General features: G+C 36.2%; 1 protein-coding gene across 6 annotated transcripts in view; it reads left to right on the top strand.

Annotated features, from left to right (window-relative positions):
* Positions 1 to 19,277, top strand: part of PTPRK (protein tyrosine phosphatase receptor type K) — a 616,741-nt gene that overhangs the window by 130,194 nt on the left and 467,270 nt on the right. For all 6 annotated transcript variants that reach the window (XM_061427930.1, XM_061427929.1, XM_061427931.1 and 3 more), the window contains exon 2: positions 12,879 to 13,001. In XM_061427930.1, the coding sequence (XP_061283914.1) occupies positions 12,879 to 13,001 (123 nt within the window). The remainder of the gene's footprint in view (positions 1 to 12,878; positions 13,002 to 19,277) is intronic.

Below are 19,277 nucleotides of genomic sequence, written 5' to 3'. Positions count from 1 at the left end.
CCCTTTTATGGACTACTGAAGGGAGGGTAAGGATGGGATGCAGAATCTTATACATGGATTATGCTCATCATGTGGGGGGATTCTTGGTTATAGATATAATCGCAGCAAGGAGAAGGTTCCTAGTCTCATACATTTCCCTTTAGATGTGGCAGTTAACAGGTTAGAGGTTAAAACTTGTTGATAAAGAATCTGAATGCTTCTTACTTGTGTTAAAACCTCCTGTGTATATATCTGGGCAATTCTTACAGTGATACAACCTCATATGATACATGGTATCATGAATGGTTGGCCACTTGATATGACTGCCACTTAGATTGAGTAGGGTACAGATTCCACTATTATATCCATGTAGGCCTCACCTTAGTGGTCTCTGCCACTGCATCCCTCAGCTCTTCCTTTGGACTTTCAAGCTCTTAGTCTTTAGTACAGCTCCCCCACTTCCACTGCTCCCCCAAGTTGCTTCTGTTTCTTCCCCAAGAGATGCTTTCATTCCTCTGAGTCTCTGTCACACGGTGTCTGCAGCCCAACAGCCCTTCTCCCTGTTATAACTCACTCTATGGAGCATTTCCTGAAAGAATTGTAGTCAAATACACCTACTTGGAGTATCAGCTGATTGCTTGCTCTAAACCATGATTGTCATGCCTCAGTTCCTCCAGCTCTACTTCCTCCATGCATCATCTTGGTTTAACTAGAATACATGTTAACATCTAACTTGTAGACTAAAATTAAACACAAAATTGAGAGATAAGATCAGGGGTTTGAAAGGTACTTGAAGTTGGAAGATATTTTCCTATTTCTTCTAATAAGGTTATCATGTGATTTCACTAGTTGATTGAATTATATTCCACTAGTTAAAAATGCTGTTTCTTGAAATAGATTTTATTTTACTAATATCAGATTATTAGAAGAATATAATATTAAAAGTAGTAGCCAGATAGTTATAATCATAATCCGAGCATTTCATATGGAAATACTTATATGTCTGCATTCTCTGACAAAGTTATCAACCCATCCTTTGAAGATAAAGTAGCATCAAAAATGCTTTTGACATGTTTAGCTCTCTATTACGTTGTAATCTGTTTTGCAAACTGGTTGTATCTTCAGGTGAGGCCTGAACTTACTAAAGTGGTAAGTGGAAAGGATCTATGTTTTATTATTAGATGTCAGGAGAATACTAGAAAGTTATACTCAAAGCTATTCTTTTAGATAATTTTATTTTGGACTGATTTACAATGCTATTGCTGCAATCAATCTTATCCTGAATGGTTTATCATAAACTGTTTCTTCTTATAAGCAGTTTTTCTTTGTTTTCCCAATCTGGATAAATAGCCAGTTGAAAGAACTGGTGGTTATGGCAGGATACTTTTATATCCTTCATTGCCTGTGACCCCAGTTCTTCTTTCCATTTGTCCACTGATTCAACATTTTTTTTTTACCTCTATCTTTGAATCTTTTTATTGTCTTAACATTTGCCAAATAATTGCTAGATTATGTCTTGCCTCTTAAAATGTACTCTGTCTTTATCTTCATAAGTTGATAGTATTGAACATTTATGATTTTCATGTGAATTAAGTAATAAAATACCTTACTTGTGCTCATTAGTGAAAAGTTTCTGGTTTTAGTTGTGAATAATTTTTCTGTAAATGCCCTCCAAATTTGAAGGTAATCTTTATTGTCTTTGGATGTTATTGAAAAGACCCATACATAATTTGTTTCACTCTTTTGGAAGTTGGTTGCCCTAGCTTGTTTTGATATTATAGAACTCAGGAGGACTGCACATATGTGAACATTTTTGTAGGGTAGATTTCAAGAAGTGTTATTGCTGAATTGAAAGGCAAGTGATTAAAAACCAAATTGCACCCCCCTTCCCCCACCAAAACAGTGCCATTTGCCCTCCTATTTTTAACCCATGCAATGTCAACAACAGAAGAGCCTGGTGGGGCTACAATCCATGGGGTAGCAAGAGTTGGACATGACTTAGCAACTAAACCACCACCACCAAGTATTATTAATCCTTGAAGATTTTGCAAATGATATGGAGAAAAAATTCTCAGTTTTGTTGCAATTTGCCTTTACTCAAATAGTGAGGATGGCAAACTTTTCTTAAGTTTACTGAGACATTGATTAGGGGCAATTTGTTTTTATGAATTATTTGCTAGGATAACCATGTCCTTGTTAGCTTTACATTGTAATAATGTCTTTTATTTTATCTATTTTTAGAGCTTTGACAGTTTCAAAATACAAGCTACGGCTTGAGGTGAGAAGTGATACCAGACTTCAGATGCTATCTCCATACTGTCACTGCTTTTAATCTATTATTCAGATCTGTATGCCAGCTCTTCACCCCCTCATATTTGAAAATAAAAATTTTCCAGATTTTTTATGGTTCATTATGAAGAAGTGTGTTTGCCTTTTATCTGTAAACTGTATAGTTCAATGGTCATTTACAGTTTAAAGTTGGTCATTACATTATAGAGCAAAAACTGGAGGGAAAATTAAACATGTTAAGTAAATGAGATATAATGCTTCAGTCAATCATGTGAATTTGATGAGACAAGGATATTTCAGGTCTGTAGGTATTTTTATACCTACTATTCTTGGAAGCCAAGAGCCCCTAATACCAATGGAGTCTGCAACAAAAGTTAACTTCCCTGTATGAAATTATTCTTCCAGGTCCTTTCTGTACTGAAGTATTTTTTTTATATTTTTGAATTTCATCTGAAATTCTAATATAGGCAGAGTCAACATCTTTAAAATATTTTTATTATATAAGAATAGTTGAATTGTGGTAGTTTACATTTTAGAAGTTCTACTAGGGAGTAGAATCAGTGGTGGTATGAATTTTTGACATATAATGGAATTTTTTTTTTTATCATATAAGCTGCTTTATCTTTTTTACAAAGGCCCAGGAATGATAGGATATTGTTGTAAGCTTGTTTGTTTTCTAATCCTTCAAATTTTGGTCATGTTACTTTAAAAGTATCCTGTAAATATAAAACAATAACAGGAATCTCAGATGTTTTCCTTACTGAAACCCTAACTTAATGATGCCTTAAATGTGTATAGCATGTGGATTTACTATTCACAGGATATGGTGGAGAGATTTTCAGAATTAATTGGCACAGTATTCCTATGTAGTAGGTGGAAGTAGAAGCCAAACTGGCTTTTTTTTTTTAATTGAAATGAGAGAATAAGGATATAGGCAGGCCTGAATCTCACTTGGTAAAGCCCTATGTAAAAACCTTATTCATCGTTCTCCCAATTATGACTCTTCTTCATTAGGTTAGAATGACAATTGACTTAAACGTCGCTTAAATGTCTGTGTTGAGCATTGGTTTTTGCTGGTTGAGAGATCTTTACTTTATGTGGTGATTCCTCTAAATGGTTGCCGTATGCACTGTCCTGATAAAGAAAATTTGAGCAGAGAAATTCATTGTAATACAGGCCTCAACACTGACTTGGTCAGAAGTTGATATATTTAAAGGCTAGTGAAAGTCTCAGCACAACATTGGTTAAAGCCCAGATTGCTTCCTTTATGGGAAAGGGGCAGAGATCTCTGACAAGGTCTCTTAACATCACTCAGTATTAATATAAAGATTGCTTGTGTTTGGGTGAGTGGCTTGTTTGCTGGGAACCTGGTAAAAGGCCAGACTGACTGTTTATATGATGCTTAGAATGAGAGAACTGGTTAATACATTGGAAATCAGTAATTAACATACTGACTGAAATGATGATATCCAGCTTTTTAAAATTCTAAATAAAGGAAATGGCAGAAAGAACCATAAGTCTTTGCTCCTTAGAATGTTTTAAGAATGGTGGAAAATCCAACATTCACTTGTACAACTTCTCTAGTACACGAAGTCTAGAAAGATTTCAGTAGTTAAAGGGCTTCGTATTAATGAAAAAGAGAAAGTTTTCTTTTTACTTTCAGGATGCATTTTAATTACTAAATTAGTTGGTTATCTTTTCTTCAAAGTTTATTTCTGCCTTACACAACTGAATTGTTAAACTTCTTCAACTGAGAATATTTAAGATTCCTTTGCCAATATGATAAAAAAATTTAATTCAAGGCCATAAGGCAGATCTTTGCTCTTCCTCTAGAAGGTTGGGTTATGGAGTTCCGTTTTTACATGGCTTCAGCATTTTGCAGAACTCCCTTCATAAATGAAAAATGATCCATCACCCATCATGCTTGAGCTGAGTCAGGAGCCACTGCTGAAATAAGCCAGAATGTGTCTGATATGGGTGAAGTGTAGCCTACCAGGAATCCCTCCCTGAGAAACAAAACAAAGAAATGTTTAAATGTGAGCTTGGATGGTTTCCAATTTTACCAAAGTGTAACTGTGGCTTCAGTTGTGAATTGTATTTTTCAGTACATTTACTCTCTATTACTTTGTTCACTGAGTTTGTCTAGATTGTGTATCTAACACTAAACAAAAAAGATGAGATTTTACTAGGAGAGAAAAATTCTTACTGGATAAAAAATAGGAGAAGAAACTTGGGTAAGTACATTAATATGTTTTGCAAAAACACCTGGTTTCTTACCCTAGAATTCCTGTAAGGGCTACTGCAAAAATTGCCAGAACAAATTGCTTTTGATTTATTTTAATGTTTTTAAAGAAGAAAAGTCACTTGTTTATACATGTTTTACGGAAGATGAGGTGAAAGTGAAGGTTGCCAAGCGAGAGTGATAGGATAGTATCATATACTTTCTCAGGCGTCAGTCGCTGTATTGAAATAAAATTCTTTGCTGAAGTTACTAGTTAATCAGACTTCTCTGATAGCTCAGTTGGTAAACAATCTGCCTGCAGTGCAGGAGACCTCGGTTCAATTCCTGGGTCAGAAAGATCCACTGGGGAAGGCATAGGCTACTCACTCCTGTATTGTTGGGCTTCTCTTGTGGCTCAGCTGGTAACGAATCCACCTGCAATGTGGGAGACCTGGGTTCAATCCCTGGGCTGGGAAGATCCCCTGGAGAAGGGAAAGGCTACCCACTCTAGTATTCTTGCCTGGAGAATTCCATGGACAGAGGACACCACTGAGCAACTAACACTAGTAAGGAGTCTTTCCTATTGCTAGCATCAAGCCTAAGGGACTTTGATATGTAATGTGGTTCTAAGTTTACTACATTTTATCCATAAAGGTTGTAGCACCACCACACCATTACATGGGTAGGAAGGGTAGGTGCTGTTCTCTTTGTTGAGTAATGGCTTGAGGTTGTGCTGAAAATATCTAACGACTCTTCATTTTGAGAAGCCATTTATTTTCATGGTTGAGAGTAAAGAACCTGTATTCAAACCTGGGTTCAAATCCTGACTCTGATATTTACTTGCTTTGTAACCCTGGGCAATTTTATTTTTCTCTACTAAGAGGTACTTTTCATTAATATGTTCCTTTTACATTTTAATAAAGCTCTTTTCATCTGTGAAATCATTTCTATGGCTGTTTGGCATGTAATCATCCATTAGCTCCATAATGAGGTTGGACGAAGTCACATATGTACTGTCAGGGCTGCCCAGGTCTCCAAGGCTTATTTTTGGAACTTCAACTTGTACCTGAGACCTGAAAATTAGGAATGAAGACTTGGATTATGCACGTCTGACTTCTGGGTACCCTTCCACAATGGACATGTGCTTGGGTATGTTTGAGACAGAGGATTGGAATCCTGTTTTCTTTTATCTACTTCCTTGATTCACACAATTACTTTTAATTTTATTTCATTTATAGAAAAAGCACCAGACCAGTGATCCATAAGAGGAGATAACAAATGATTGAGTGAATAAATGTATTTGGGTTCACACACATTATGTGTTTAAATATTTGCATGCAGGTATGCATGAATATGATGGGTCATAATGTAAAATATATTTCCTTTTGTCATCTTAAAACCTTGAAGCCCAGAAAGGACCTTGAAAGTGTTTTCAGCTCTTGAATATTCTCACTTTCTGATTTAAACCACTGTCCAGCCAGACAGTCTGATTTGCTTTTAGACATAGTACTGTCATTCAGACCCCATTTCCAGCTTCAGTTTCTTGGCTGCTGCCTACTTGGTATAAGGGAAAGAAAATCAGGTCATATGGAAGTGAGCAGGTCTTTGGAGGAGAAATCAAAGATCTTTGGTTGAAAGCTTTAAACCAGACTGTGTACTACCTGTAATTTTCAAGAATATTTAAGATCAGAGTGATCTAATCCAGGTGTTGATGAACTATGGCCTGCAGGCCAAATCCAGCATGCCAACTGTTTTTATACCTTTTTTTCTTAATTGAGAAAAAGAATTTTTTTTTGGCTACTTCTTGTGGCATGTATATTCTTAGTTCCCCTGCCATGGGTTGAACCTGTGCCCCCTGCAGTGGAAGCACAGAGTCTTTACTGGACCATCAGGGAAGTCCTGCCGTCTGTTTTTGTAATAAAAGTTTTGTTTGAATACAGCTGTACCTATTTGTTAGGTAGTCTCTGTGGCTACTTTTTGCTGCAGTGACAACAGTTATGTAGTTGTCACAGAAATGATATGGCCTGCATAACCTAAAATATTTATTAATTGGCTTTTGATAGACGAAGTTTGCTGTCTTAATCTAAAGGAAGGTTATTTCCTTACTGAAAACATATCTGATGAATATTCAGAGAAAACTGGTTATGGTAATATAATATTTTCTTTATGGGGACTCTCTTTAGTCTTTCTGGGTAAACTGTGTAGAAACCATAAGTTTCTTTCTTCTGCTGTTTAATATGTGCAGGAGTTTGCCTCTGTATAGTGTATATACAGAATACATTGTTAAAAATGGAACATAAAAAAATAAGGGCGCTGTTAAAAAACTTGTTGAATGTTAGGGGGTTTATGTGTATTATCACTAATCCTCATACAACTGTACTGTAACTATTATTATCTTGATTTTATTGGGAAGGAAATTGAAACTCAAAAAAATCAGATAGCAAAGCTGTGTATGTGCTCAGCCGTCTCAGCATGCTTCATCTAGAAATGCTGTCTCTTCTTCTACCGCATCATGACAGTATATGCCAATTTGTTAAATTCCTCGTGTGTGCGCGCGCGTGTGTGTGTGTGTTCAGTCACTCAGTCATGTCCAGCTTTTTGCAACATCATATAGAGTGTAGACCGCCAGGGTCTTCCGACCTTGGGACTTTTTCAGGCAAGACTATTGCAGTGGGTCGCCGTTTCCTTCTCCAGGGGATCTTCCTGACCCAGGAGTGGAACCTGTGTCTCTTGCATCTCCTGCCTTGGCAGGTAGATTCTTTACCACTGTGCCACCTGGGAAGCCTTGAAGTTGAGGAGATTTTAATATTGCTTCTCTGCAAAGATGGAGGGAAGTAAAATTGGACTTATTTTTCTATTCTGGTTAATTTAGTCTTATTAAAGGAAGATTATTTGGCTAGTAGTATAGCATTTGCTTCAAAACAGACAATTTGAATAAAAGTCTTACTAGCTAAATAATCTTGGATTATATATATTATACATGTATTCTTGGCTTGAAGTGGTATTAGATAATTTATGGGTGTGTTTGAAATGAGCTCTTGAATCATCATTGAGTCATTTATATCTATCAATAAATGATGGGTTTGAATTTCCATAAATGTATTTCAAGTTCCTTTTCCTTTATGGAAGAGCTAGGCTGAAATAATATTTTCTTATACTAATTAACTACTAGCAGGGCAAAATATATGTTTTTCTGGATCTGAAGTTATTACCTTTAACCTTTTTTCATAAATTGTCTTTAGATCCTCTTTGTTATTGAACCAGAGCAATGTGTTAAGTATAAGTGACTCATACTTATGAGCTCGAAGATATTCATCCTTTTCATCTATTTGGATTTTTTTTCCTATTTGAATTTCTGTACGTAAATTGAGAACAAGCATTGCTTACCCTTAGGTTGGAGATAAACTTCCTAAACACTGATTATGATGTGTTGATTCTTATTTTGTACCTTCAATATTCCAAAAAGTTGAACGGGAAAAACAATCTATTAAGATATCCCAGTAGGTTTCAGAGGAAATATGAACTTTATTTAAAAGCATCAATTTTTATACTTTTCCAATAATCTGTTTTTCTGGAAATAGACAATGTTGCCTCAGATTATAAGTGGAATTACATTTAAGATATTCAGTAACAAGTTACTTTTCTGTTCTTCTGAATTTTTTTTTCTGTGAAACATATTGGCTTCTTTGTAATGCATTTTGGGGCTTATACCAGTAAAAATATATTATGGTTTTGATTAGCATAGATACAGATCATCTATTCAAAGCTAGTTTGATTTAGTATTGCATGTGACCTAATGTGACACATATTACCCTTTCTTTGGAGGATAGATTGTTTCTTAATGGAGGAAAGATTATTTCTTAATGGAGGGTTGATTATTTCAAAGTTGGTGGTCACTTACATGAGCAAATTTGTGTATCACAGTTTAATTCACAATTGGAAAATATTAATTTGTCCATTTTTGAGGGTCATAAACAACAGTATTTATAATATTACATTTTGCCAACATATTTTATCTAGAACTTTTTCTCTTTTCAGAACCCTGTGTATTCCAAGTTAAGAAAATAAAAATTAAAATGGCCTCTATCTTTAGCTAAATGAGGCTTTTTCTTTACAAATAGTAAAGAACCATGAAATATAATTCTACATGTTTCTTGCTATTTACTTCAGTCAGAAAGTTAAGACTTCATAGATGCTTTGAAGGGGTGGATGTGGAAGGTCATAGTACAATGGCTTTTGAAAAAATGTCCTCCATAAAATGTTCAGAGTTGTCTGGGGGACTACTGACTTTTTATTTTTCTCCAACTCAACTTGGTTCTAAATTAACCTGACCCTGAGTTTTATGGAAAGTTTTGATATCAGAAAGTATTTGACTTTAATATTCCTACTCTCAGGCTTCCCCGGTGGCACTAGTGGTAAATAACCTGCCCGCCAATGCAGGAAAACGTAGGAGATGCGGTTCAGTCCTGGAGTCAGGAAGATCCCCTGGCGGAGGACATGGCAACCCACTCCAGTGTTCTTGCTTGGAGAATCCCATGGACAGAGAAGCTTGGCAGGCTGCAGTCCATAGGGTCACACAGAGTCGGACACGACTGAAGTGACTTAGCACACACACTTTGATTCTTATACGATTTCACAGAAAGGGTCTCTGTTTCCATACTGCCTCATAGAGCCATCACCATCTGTTTAAATAAACACTCAAGAATCTCTCTAAATTCTAGATGTTTAGGCAATATAATTTTCCAGAGAGGAATATTTTAATTTTTTATATTTTTGTATTTAATGTTAGTACACATCCTTTCAGTGGGAATGGAAAGAAATTTAGGCAAGTCTAGATTAGCTTGATTTTTATTTTCAGAGGAACAGCTTGCAATGCCCCACAAATGGGTTGTGCCAGTGGAAGCAGGCCATTGTGTGACACATCTGTACCTTAGCTGGCTGACTGGCATAGAGGAATTAGCAATCTGTGAAATGGCTCTTCAGAAGTAATTTTCCTCCGAGGGTCGAGGAACTTGCAGTTGTCATTTCACTGAAATGGTTTTGCTTCTACTTGCAGTCCTGTCACCAGCAGCAAACACAAAAACTGAAAATGTAAGGTGTTTCCTTGTTCATTTTTCATCCTCTCTGCCTAAGTAAATTTCTTGAACATCATTTCAGTGTTGCCTCCTTTTGTCTAGCTCAGTGGAGCTTTGAGTTTGTACGTTAGGTTTTATTTATGAATTAGAGCCTTGCTAAGATCTCTCTTTTAAATAGGTCATAATACTATATATAAAAATGTCTTAAACAGAGGGACATGTGTGTAGAAGATGATGTATTAAAGAAGACTTTGTTTTTAGCCTAGTGAGCCTTAAAGGTAAACTAAGGTTATGCAAAGTTAGCTTTAGTTACATTAAGTGCTGTCTGTTGTAAGGTTAAACCAAGTTATCTACAGACATTTTCCCCCATTACTCTTTAAACTTCACATAGCTTCTGGAGTGTTATTTTTGTTATCATTATTATTAATGTGCCTTGAACTGGATCATACTCCTGGATGAAACCCTTTAATGACTTCATACAATGATAGACTAAACCCTAAATATTTTACGGTGTCTGAAAATCTCATATTTAGTTTTTTGTCCCTGAATGCTTTTCATTCTCATTACACAGAATTGAGATTCTTCAGCATCTCCTGTTCCTTTAGATTTGTTATGCCCTTGCTTTTGCTTTTTCTCTAATTGCATTCTGGCCTGGCACATCCTTACTCATTTTTATAGGCATGAAGCCTTCCGAAACCAACTCAGGTATAGGCAGCCAATTCATTTGTCATTTGTGTTCTTTGTGGCTTTGGTCATACTATTATGATCCCTTGTTGTTGTTCTTTAGTTGCTGTCATGGCCAACTCTTTTGCGACCCCATGGACTTTAGCCTGCTAGTCTCCTCTGTCCATGGGAATTCCCAGTCAAGAATTCTGGAGTGGGTTGCCATTATGTTCTCCAGGGGATCTTCCCCACCCAGGAATTGAACCTGCATCTCCTGTATTGACAGATGGATTCTTTACCACCGGGCCACCAGGGAAACCCATGATCCCTTGTAACATACTGTATTTTATATATATACACTTTCCCACTCATGTCCGTCCATTCCATTCATCAGGCCAGGAATAGTATTTTTGGTATTTCTTATTATCTAGTCCAGTATACTGTATTAGTTCTTAACCTTGAACTTCAAAATTCTTTACAAAAAGATTGATAAACATCTTTTGCTGCTGCTAAGTTGCTGCTAAGTAGCTTCAGTTGTGTCCAACTCTGTGCAACCCCAGAGACGGCAGCCCACCAGGCTTCCCCGTCCCTAGGATTCTCCAGGCAAGAACACTGGAGTGGGTTGCCATTTCCTTCTCCAATAAACATCTTTTACCAAAGATTAATTCCTATGCTACCTATGTAATGCATAGATATATTGTACTTCTTAGATTAGAACTTATTGTAAATTACAAAATAAAAAATTATCTTAAAGACAATTCTTTTATCACCCAAGTCAGATGGACCAGGAACTTTTCCTAAGATTCTTGACTAATATGGCAGTGATGTGCAACAAATAACAAGGGTTGACCCACTTATTTTGTATAGCTACACTTAGTTGTTATTGCTAATAAGAATCCTGGAGGCTAAAATTAACAATGGCCAGGAAGGACAGCAATTAAGGCCATTTGTCTTCTAAATGTGCCAATGTAGGTTCCACTGGTAGTTTAAATTTATATATGGAAGTCACTCATACTATTATAATGGGCAGTGAAGGCCCTGAAGGTATGTGTTGCAAAGCAGTAAGTCATTTTAGGGTCATGATAGCAAATTATATTTTGAAACAAACTTTCCCATTGCTATGGAAAGATTCATTTCCTAACAACCTCTTTTCACTGATTAATTTTAAATTAAAAAGTACATCATTTTTCATGACAGCATTTATATAAAGGCTATCTTAGGCGTATTTAAATGACAGTATTAAGACTTCAACCTGCTGAAATTTTGTTATTGTAAAGGATTGATGTGGCCATAAGAGTGATTTGGGGATACCCAAGTCATATTCCACTTTTGATAAAGATTGCTCAGGCCATAGTGTGATCTGAACATTTCTGACTGCGTTTTTTGCCTATAACACTGGCTTGTCTCTGTCATTGGTGAGAAATATAACTTTTATTCTCAAAATGATAAACTTTTGATGAGGGAAATGAATTCTTCATTTACTGAGAATTTATAGGCCTAAAGTTTAACGGCCCCCCTAGCCTGCTTTTAGTCAGAGAATTCAGAGTTTCTTCACAAGGATCCCCATGGAAACTAAACAAAAAAGCTACTTGAAAGGAGACAGGTTATTGGTTTTTCTCATTAAATCCACTGCTGGATTTTCATTAGTTCTAATCCATTTTCATTCAAGATTAGATATATAGGCCAGTTCTGATTTTCATGAATTGAATAAGTGAAATATGTTGAGTTGTGTCTGCCTGTATGTGCAGTCTGAGATGCAAAAGTAATTATTCTTCTGCCATGAAATTACCCCAGAAAATAAAGCCAGGAAAAATGACTGATGTAAAGGGGAAAGGCCACCTCCATTTTTTAAAAAAGAGGTTATTAAATAAAGTGAAGGTGCTGAGAGGGATGGTAGGCTAATCTGATCCGGTTTATGCTTCATTCAGTTTTTCCCCACTTTTGTGTCATAATTGTGTATGAAAGTAATCTAAATAAAGTATGGAAGCGTGTTTCACTGACCACAAGCACTTTAGACCTTATAAAAGTTTAAGTATTTCGTTTGCTATTATGACTAGATTTCAAAGTGTTCTTTTAAAGCAAGAAATTTGGTAAAACTTAGATATTGTGGGACTTCCCAGGTAGCTCAGGTGATAAAGAATCTGCCTGCCAGTGCAGGAGCCACAGGAGACCCGGGTTCGATCCCTGGGTGGAGAAGATCCTCTGAAGAAGAAAATGTATACTGGAGGCAACTCACTCCAGTATTCTTGCCTCAAAAATTCCATAGACAGAGGAGTCTGTCAGGCTACAGTCCCTGGGGAACTTGCCTTATAAAGACAATTTTCACTCTTTTCCTTCCTTCCCTTCCCCTCGATAAAGCTGTTAAAAATTATTTAGATTCCTGGTGGTTTATATAGTTAAATGTATCTTCTATTATTCATATTTAAAAATCTGTGCCTCAGCCTTACTTCTGAGGCTCAAATCAATCTCTTATTCAAACAAGATACTGATAGAAGTTTCAATGTATGTGAACATTTAATGAAAGTAGTAATGGATAGAAATACTGTTTACTATTAAATTTATGAGTACCACAATGTACATTGCAATCTAAGGTGTTTTCCAGCACATCTACTGTTTAGAATATAACAGTAATTCTTCTTTTCTCCTTTAAGGTGGCTGTACTTTTGATGATGGTCCTGGAGCTTGTGATTACCACCAGGATTTATATGATGACTTTGAATGGGTACATGTTAGTGCTCAAGAACCTCATTATCTGCCACCAGAGATGCCTCAAGGTAAGAGTCATTCTGCTTACTGAGGTTGGAAAAGCCCTTTGGCATATGTAGCATTTTCTTATATTAGGTTATAATATAATAATTTGTTATAACAAACTACTGTGGTCAAACAACTTGACCCCATCAAAGACCCTCAATGGATTCTTTGCCTTTTCTTGAATAACTTTATCTAATCCTTTGCACCTCAAGAAAATTCACTGTAATCTTCGTTATCTCTGACCCTGAAAAAAGGTAAGTATTAGTGCTTGTTTTCCTGTTTAATAAAAAAGCAAAATGGAAATAAAACCAAACATAAAAAAATAAAAAGAACATCCAAAATCCTTTCAAAACTGTCTACATTGTGAGATCAGCTCACTTACTACCTCTTCTATTAAATCATGAGATTTGATGTAATCAGACCACTTTAATGGCAGAAAGCAAAGAAGAACTAAAGAACCTCTTGATGAGGGTGAAGGAGGAGAGTGGAAAAGCTGGCTTAAAAACTAAATGTTAAACAACTAAGATCATGGCATCCGGCCGGATTACTTCATGGCAAATAGAAGGGGAAAAGGTGGAAGTAGTGACAAATTTCCTCTTCCTGGGGTCTAAAATCACTGCAGATGGTGACCAGAGCCATGAAATCAGAAGACAGCTGCTTCTTGGCAGGAACCTAGATAAACGTAGACAGCGTGTTGAGAAGCAGAGACATCGCTCTACCAACAAAGGTCCATATAGTCAAGGCTTTCCCAGTGGTTGGTTGTGAGAGCTGGACCATAGAGTAGGCAGAGTACCAAAGAATTGTTGCCTTTGAACTGTGATGCTGGAGAAGACTCCTGAGAGTCCCTTGGACACCAAGGAGGTCCAACCGGTCCATCCTAAAGGAAATCAGTGCTAAATATTCATTGGAAAGACTGATGCTAAAGCTGAAACTCCAATGTTTTGGTCACCTGATGAGAACAGCTAACTCATTGGAAAAGTCCCTGATGCTGGGAAGGATTGAGAGCAGAAGGAGAAGAGGGTGTCAGAGGATGAGGTGGCTGGATGGCATCACCGAGGCAATGGCTGTTGAATGTGGGCAAACTCCGAGAGATGGTGAGGGACAGAGAGGCCTGATGTGCTGCAGTCATGTGGTCACAAAGAGTTGGACGCAACTTGGTGACTAAACAACAGCAACAACCAGACTGGAGAAACTTTCTTGTTTCATGGTAGGGAGAGAGCTTATCTCATGCCATTGGCTCTCAGGAGAGACAGGCTAGACAGAGATGGAGATGGAGAGGACTTTTGTGAGTTGACTGTAGAAAAATAAGGCTGAATCCTGCTTTCTTTACCTTGATCCTGTTACATCCTTTGCATTTTGGTTTTGTGAAATAGTACATCTTCTTATTGTTTAAGCCAGTTCAAATTGTGTTTTCCCTTAATTATTAATAACATAGGATCTTAACATATACATACCATTTTGTACACTGCTGCTGCTGCTAAGTCACTTCAGTCGTGTCCAGCTCTGTGCGACCCCATAGACGGCAGCCCACCAGGCTCCCCCGTCCCTGGGATTCTCCAGGCAAGAACACCGGAGTGGGTTGCCATTTCCTTCTCCAGTGCATGAAAGTGAAAAGTGAAAGGGAAGTCGCTCAGTCGTGTCCGACTCTTAGTGACCCCGTGGACTGCAGCCTACCAGGCTCCTCCGTCCATGGGATTTTCCAGGCAAGAGTACTGGAGTGGGGTGCCATCACCTTCTCTGATTTTATATACCAGCAGGCTAATATTTGTGTCTTCATTTCCAGACTAGTTTGGAATTAATGTCAACCTCTGTGTGTATATTATTAAATTGAAAAATTGAAACTGCAAATAGAAATTTTAAAATACTTTACTAAAGAGAGTAAATTACTTTCCTATTACTTAGAAATAAAATATGGAATATAATTATGTATAATCACATATATAATATACAATATACTGATATTTAATAATGTAATATATTAATATACTATGCAATAATACATCATCATTGTTTTATAGTATATTATATGTGTTTGATGAGATATTTGCCTCTTAGTAGTAATTTAAATTTTAAAATATAGTTTCAGTGTTTTAATCATAATATTATACACTTCAATTTTTCTTACTGTTTCACCCCATGGTGTACTCTTTGAGAGTAGTGTGAATTAAATCTGCTTTCTACTCTAAATTGTCACTTTTCATGGGTGGGTAGACAAATGGATACTTCTGTAGCTGAGCTGAGCCATAATTTCCAGAGGAATAAATTGGTACTAGGCAACTAGTACTCTTTTCTTCTCATATTTGACCCTTATGTTGTCAGCAGACTTATTTATTTATTTTTGCATTCTTTATGATTTCCTTTATTTAAATATTAAAACAAAACAGGTAAAACAATAAAATAGAAGCCATGATAATGTTTTATTTGGTGTAGTTAATGACTATAAGGAGGTTTCAAAGAGTCTTCTTAGCTTGCTGCTAATATTCTATGTATGACCTGGGTAGCATGTTCACTTCATGAAAATCCATCCAAGCTATGCTTAAAATTTACTTTTTTTTTTTAATTTTAATTTTACATTGAAATATAGTTGATACACAATATTGAGTTAATTTCAGGTGTACAACAAAGTGATTTAGTTGTACATACACAAATATCTATTCTTATTTAGATTCTTTTTCCATATAAGTTATAACAGAATACTGAGTAGAGTTCCCTGTATTGAAGAGTAGGTCTTTGTTAATTATCTATTTTATATTTAGTAATATATATATGTTAATCCCAAGCTCCTAATTTACTGCCCCCCCACCCCCACACACACTTTACCCTTTGGTAACAGCAAGTTTGTTTTCTGAGGCTGTGAGTCTGTTTTTGTTTTGTAAATAAGTTCATTTGCAACATTGTTCTTTATATTCCACATATAAGTGACATCACATGTTATTTGTCTTTCTCTGTCTTACTTCACTTAGTATGATAACCTCTAGGTCCATTTATGTTGTTGCAAATGGCATTATTTCATTTTTGTGGTTGAGTACTATTCCATTGTACATATATACCACATCTTCTTTACCTCTTCATTTCTTGATGAAAATTTAGCTTGGCTATTGTAAATAATGCTGCAGTGAACATTGGGGTTGCGTGTGTCTTTTCAAATTATGGTTTTACCTGGATGTATTTCCAGGAGTGGGATTGCTGGATCAAATGGTGGTTCTGTTTTTAGTTTTTTAAAGAACCTCCGTACTGTTCTCCATAGTGGCTGTACCAGTTTGCATTAGTGTATGAGGGTTCCCTTTTCTCTAAACTCTCTCTAGTATTTGTTGTTTGTGGACTTTTTGATGATAGCCATTCTGACTGGTGTGAGGTGATACCTCACAGTAGTTTTGATTGCATTTCTATAATTAGCGATGTTGAGCATTTTTTCAGGTGCTTTTTGACAGTTTGTCTTCGTTGGGGAAATGTCTATTTAGATCTTCTGCCCATTTTTTGATTGGGTTATTTGTTCTAGACTCATTTAGTTGTGTATTGTAGGTTTGTATTTTCCCTCAAAGGTACATAACCTTATTTTCCTGGTACATTTTAGTTAAAGAAACTTCTGTAATATTTTATCTGCGCTTTCTCTGAGATATATTTAGACTGAATTTTTATATAAAAGTAGAAGGGGTGGGCTGGGATGCACATATTTTGACTGTTTATCATCAGAGAACAATCAGAAAGATGTTGATTTATGGAAATGTTACCATTGTTAATTACCATTGAAGATGGGTAATGAATAGCTGAAGAGTTACTGCTCAGATGACCTTGTTGGTTCACCTTTGATGAGCAGCTTAATCGGTGGTTACAGTACAGGATGATGCGCACAGAAAATGAAAGTGTTTGAAATTCAGCCACATCTTTCAATTAATAGGACATTAAGTAATTAATCATGCAGAGGAGGGAAAAAGGTCATGGCCATTTTATTTTTGCAAATGCAATTTGTATTTGGTTTTTGTAGATGTTGAAGGAAAGTATCTATGTATCGGTTCTTCTTTTTCTGTTCTCTTTTTATCATCTACACCACTTTTTTTTTCATTTTCCGTCTGATATTCCTTTAAAATACTCACTGAACATTATTCATAATTTGGAAAAAAGGAGATACTTAGATTTAGCCTATTAAAATTTTATAAATGATCCATTTATTTTAAAATAGACATGTTTATTTTTCTCACTTATTAAAAATGAGAAAACTCAAACATATAGCAGCCCAAAAGTAAGGCTGAGTCTCTGATGCAAACATTTTTTTCCCCCATGGAACTATTTAAAACATTAAAAAAAAAATAGAGTACAGTTGATTTCCAATGTTGAGTTAGTTTCAGGTATATAGCTAAGTGAATCAGTTATACATATTCTGGATTGGCCAAAAAATTAGTTTTTGGGTGTTTCTGTAAGATGCTTAGTTGGCGCAGTGGTGAAGAATCCACTTGCCAATGCAGGAGACATCCCTGGGTTGGCAAAATCCCCTGGAGGAGGAAATGGCAACCCACTCCAGTATTCTTGCTTGGAAAATTCCATGGAGAGGGGAGTCTGGAGGGCTGCAAAGAGTCAGACATGTCTTAGCAACTGAGTGTGCGTGCTACAGAAAAATCCAAATGAACTTTTTGTCCAACTCAGTGTATATACATTTCCATTCACATATACATATACATGTACATATGGCTTCCCAGGTGGTGCTAGTGGTAAAGAACCTGCCTGTCATTGCAGAAGATGTAAAAAGAGATGTGGGTTCGATTCCCAGGTCAAAAAGATCCCCTGGAGGAGGGCATGGTAACCCACTCCAGTATTGTCTGGAGAATCCCATGGACAGAGGAGCCTGGTGGACTACAGTCAGTAGGGCCCCAAAGAGTTGTATACCACTGAAACAATGGTATTTAGCATGCATGCACGCATACATGTACATATATTCAGTCTTTTTTAGATTCTTTTCCCACATAGACCATTACAGAGTATTGATAAGAGTTCCCTGCGCTATACAACTATTTTATAAATATAATGTGTGTATATCAACCCCAGTCTCCCAATTTATCCCTCCCTCTCTTACGCACTTTGTTTTCTACATCTGTAACTCTTTTTCTGTTTTGATACATGTTTATTTGTACCCTTTTTTAGGTTTCAGATATGAACAATATTATATTTGTCTTTCTCTGTCTGAATTCTTCACTCTGTATGATAATCCCTATCTAGGTCCATCCATTGTGCTGCAGATGACACTATTTTGTTTTTATTCACTGAAAAATATTCCACTGAATATGTACCACATCTTCTTTATCCATTCCTCTGTTGACTGATGGGCATTTAGGTTATTTCCATGTCCTGGCTATTGTAAGTAGCACTGCAGTGAGCATTGTGGTGCGTGTATCTTTCTAAATTATTATTTTCTCAAGGTATATGCTAAAGAGTGGGATTGCTGGATCATATAGTAGCTTTATTTTCTGTTTTTTTTAAGGAACTTCCATATTGTTCTCCATAGTGACTATACCAATTTACATTCCCACCAACAGTGTAGGAGGGTTCCCTTCTTTTCACACCCTCTCCATCATTTATTGCGTGTAGATTTATTGACGATGGCCATTCTGACTGGTGTGAGGTAATACCTTTTTGCAGTTTTGATTTTAATTTCTCCACTAATTATTGATGTTGAGAATCTTTTCATGTGCTTTTTAGTTATCTGTATGTCTTCTTTGGACAAACGTCTATTTAGATCTTCTGGCCATTTTTTTTTTTATTGGATCATTTGTTTTTTAAATATTGAGCTGCATGAGTTGTTTGCATATTTTGGAAATTAATCCCTTGTCAACAATCTTGTTATTGGACTCTCTTTACAGTACTTGGACATTGTTAATTGGCATCTGTTTGTTGATCTTTTTGTCATAAAAAGGTAGCAGGGAAGAGATAAGAGAGAATAAATAGATTAGATACTAAAAGAATGAAGATGAGTAGAAAAGAAAATTACTTCTTTTTGTTTGAAGACATAATGCTGTTAATGATTGCTTAAAGTGTTCTTCAGCAAAGCTGCCTTTGTCAGCTGATAATGATGGTGATTGAAAGGCCAGTGTAGGACATTTAAAATAGCATGCAAAAAAAATGAGTATATCCTAATGGCCAAAAAATCATATGAAAATGAGAGTACCTGCTCAACTCTTACATCAAAGGAATACAAATTAAAGCCACAACACGAAGAAGCTACAACACATGGAGCAAGAGGATGAAAATTAAAATTTCAAGTGTTGGTGAGAGTATGGAGCAAGTGAAAGTCTTCATGTACTGAACTT

The sequence above is a fragment of the Bos javanicus genome, chromosome 9 (assembly GCF_032452875.1).
Source record: "Bos javanicus breed banteng chromosome 9, ARS-OSU_banteng_1.0, whole genome shotgun sequence".
In the NCBI taxonomy this organism is placed as follows: domain Eukaryota; kingdom Metazoa; phylum Chordata; class Mammalia; order Artiodactyla; family Bovidae; genus Bos; species Bos javanicus.
The sequence above is the reverse complement of the archived record's forward strand: the minus strand, read 5'-3'. Positions and strand labels throughout refer to the sequence as shown.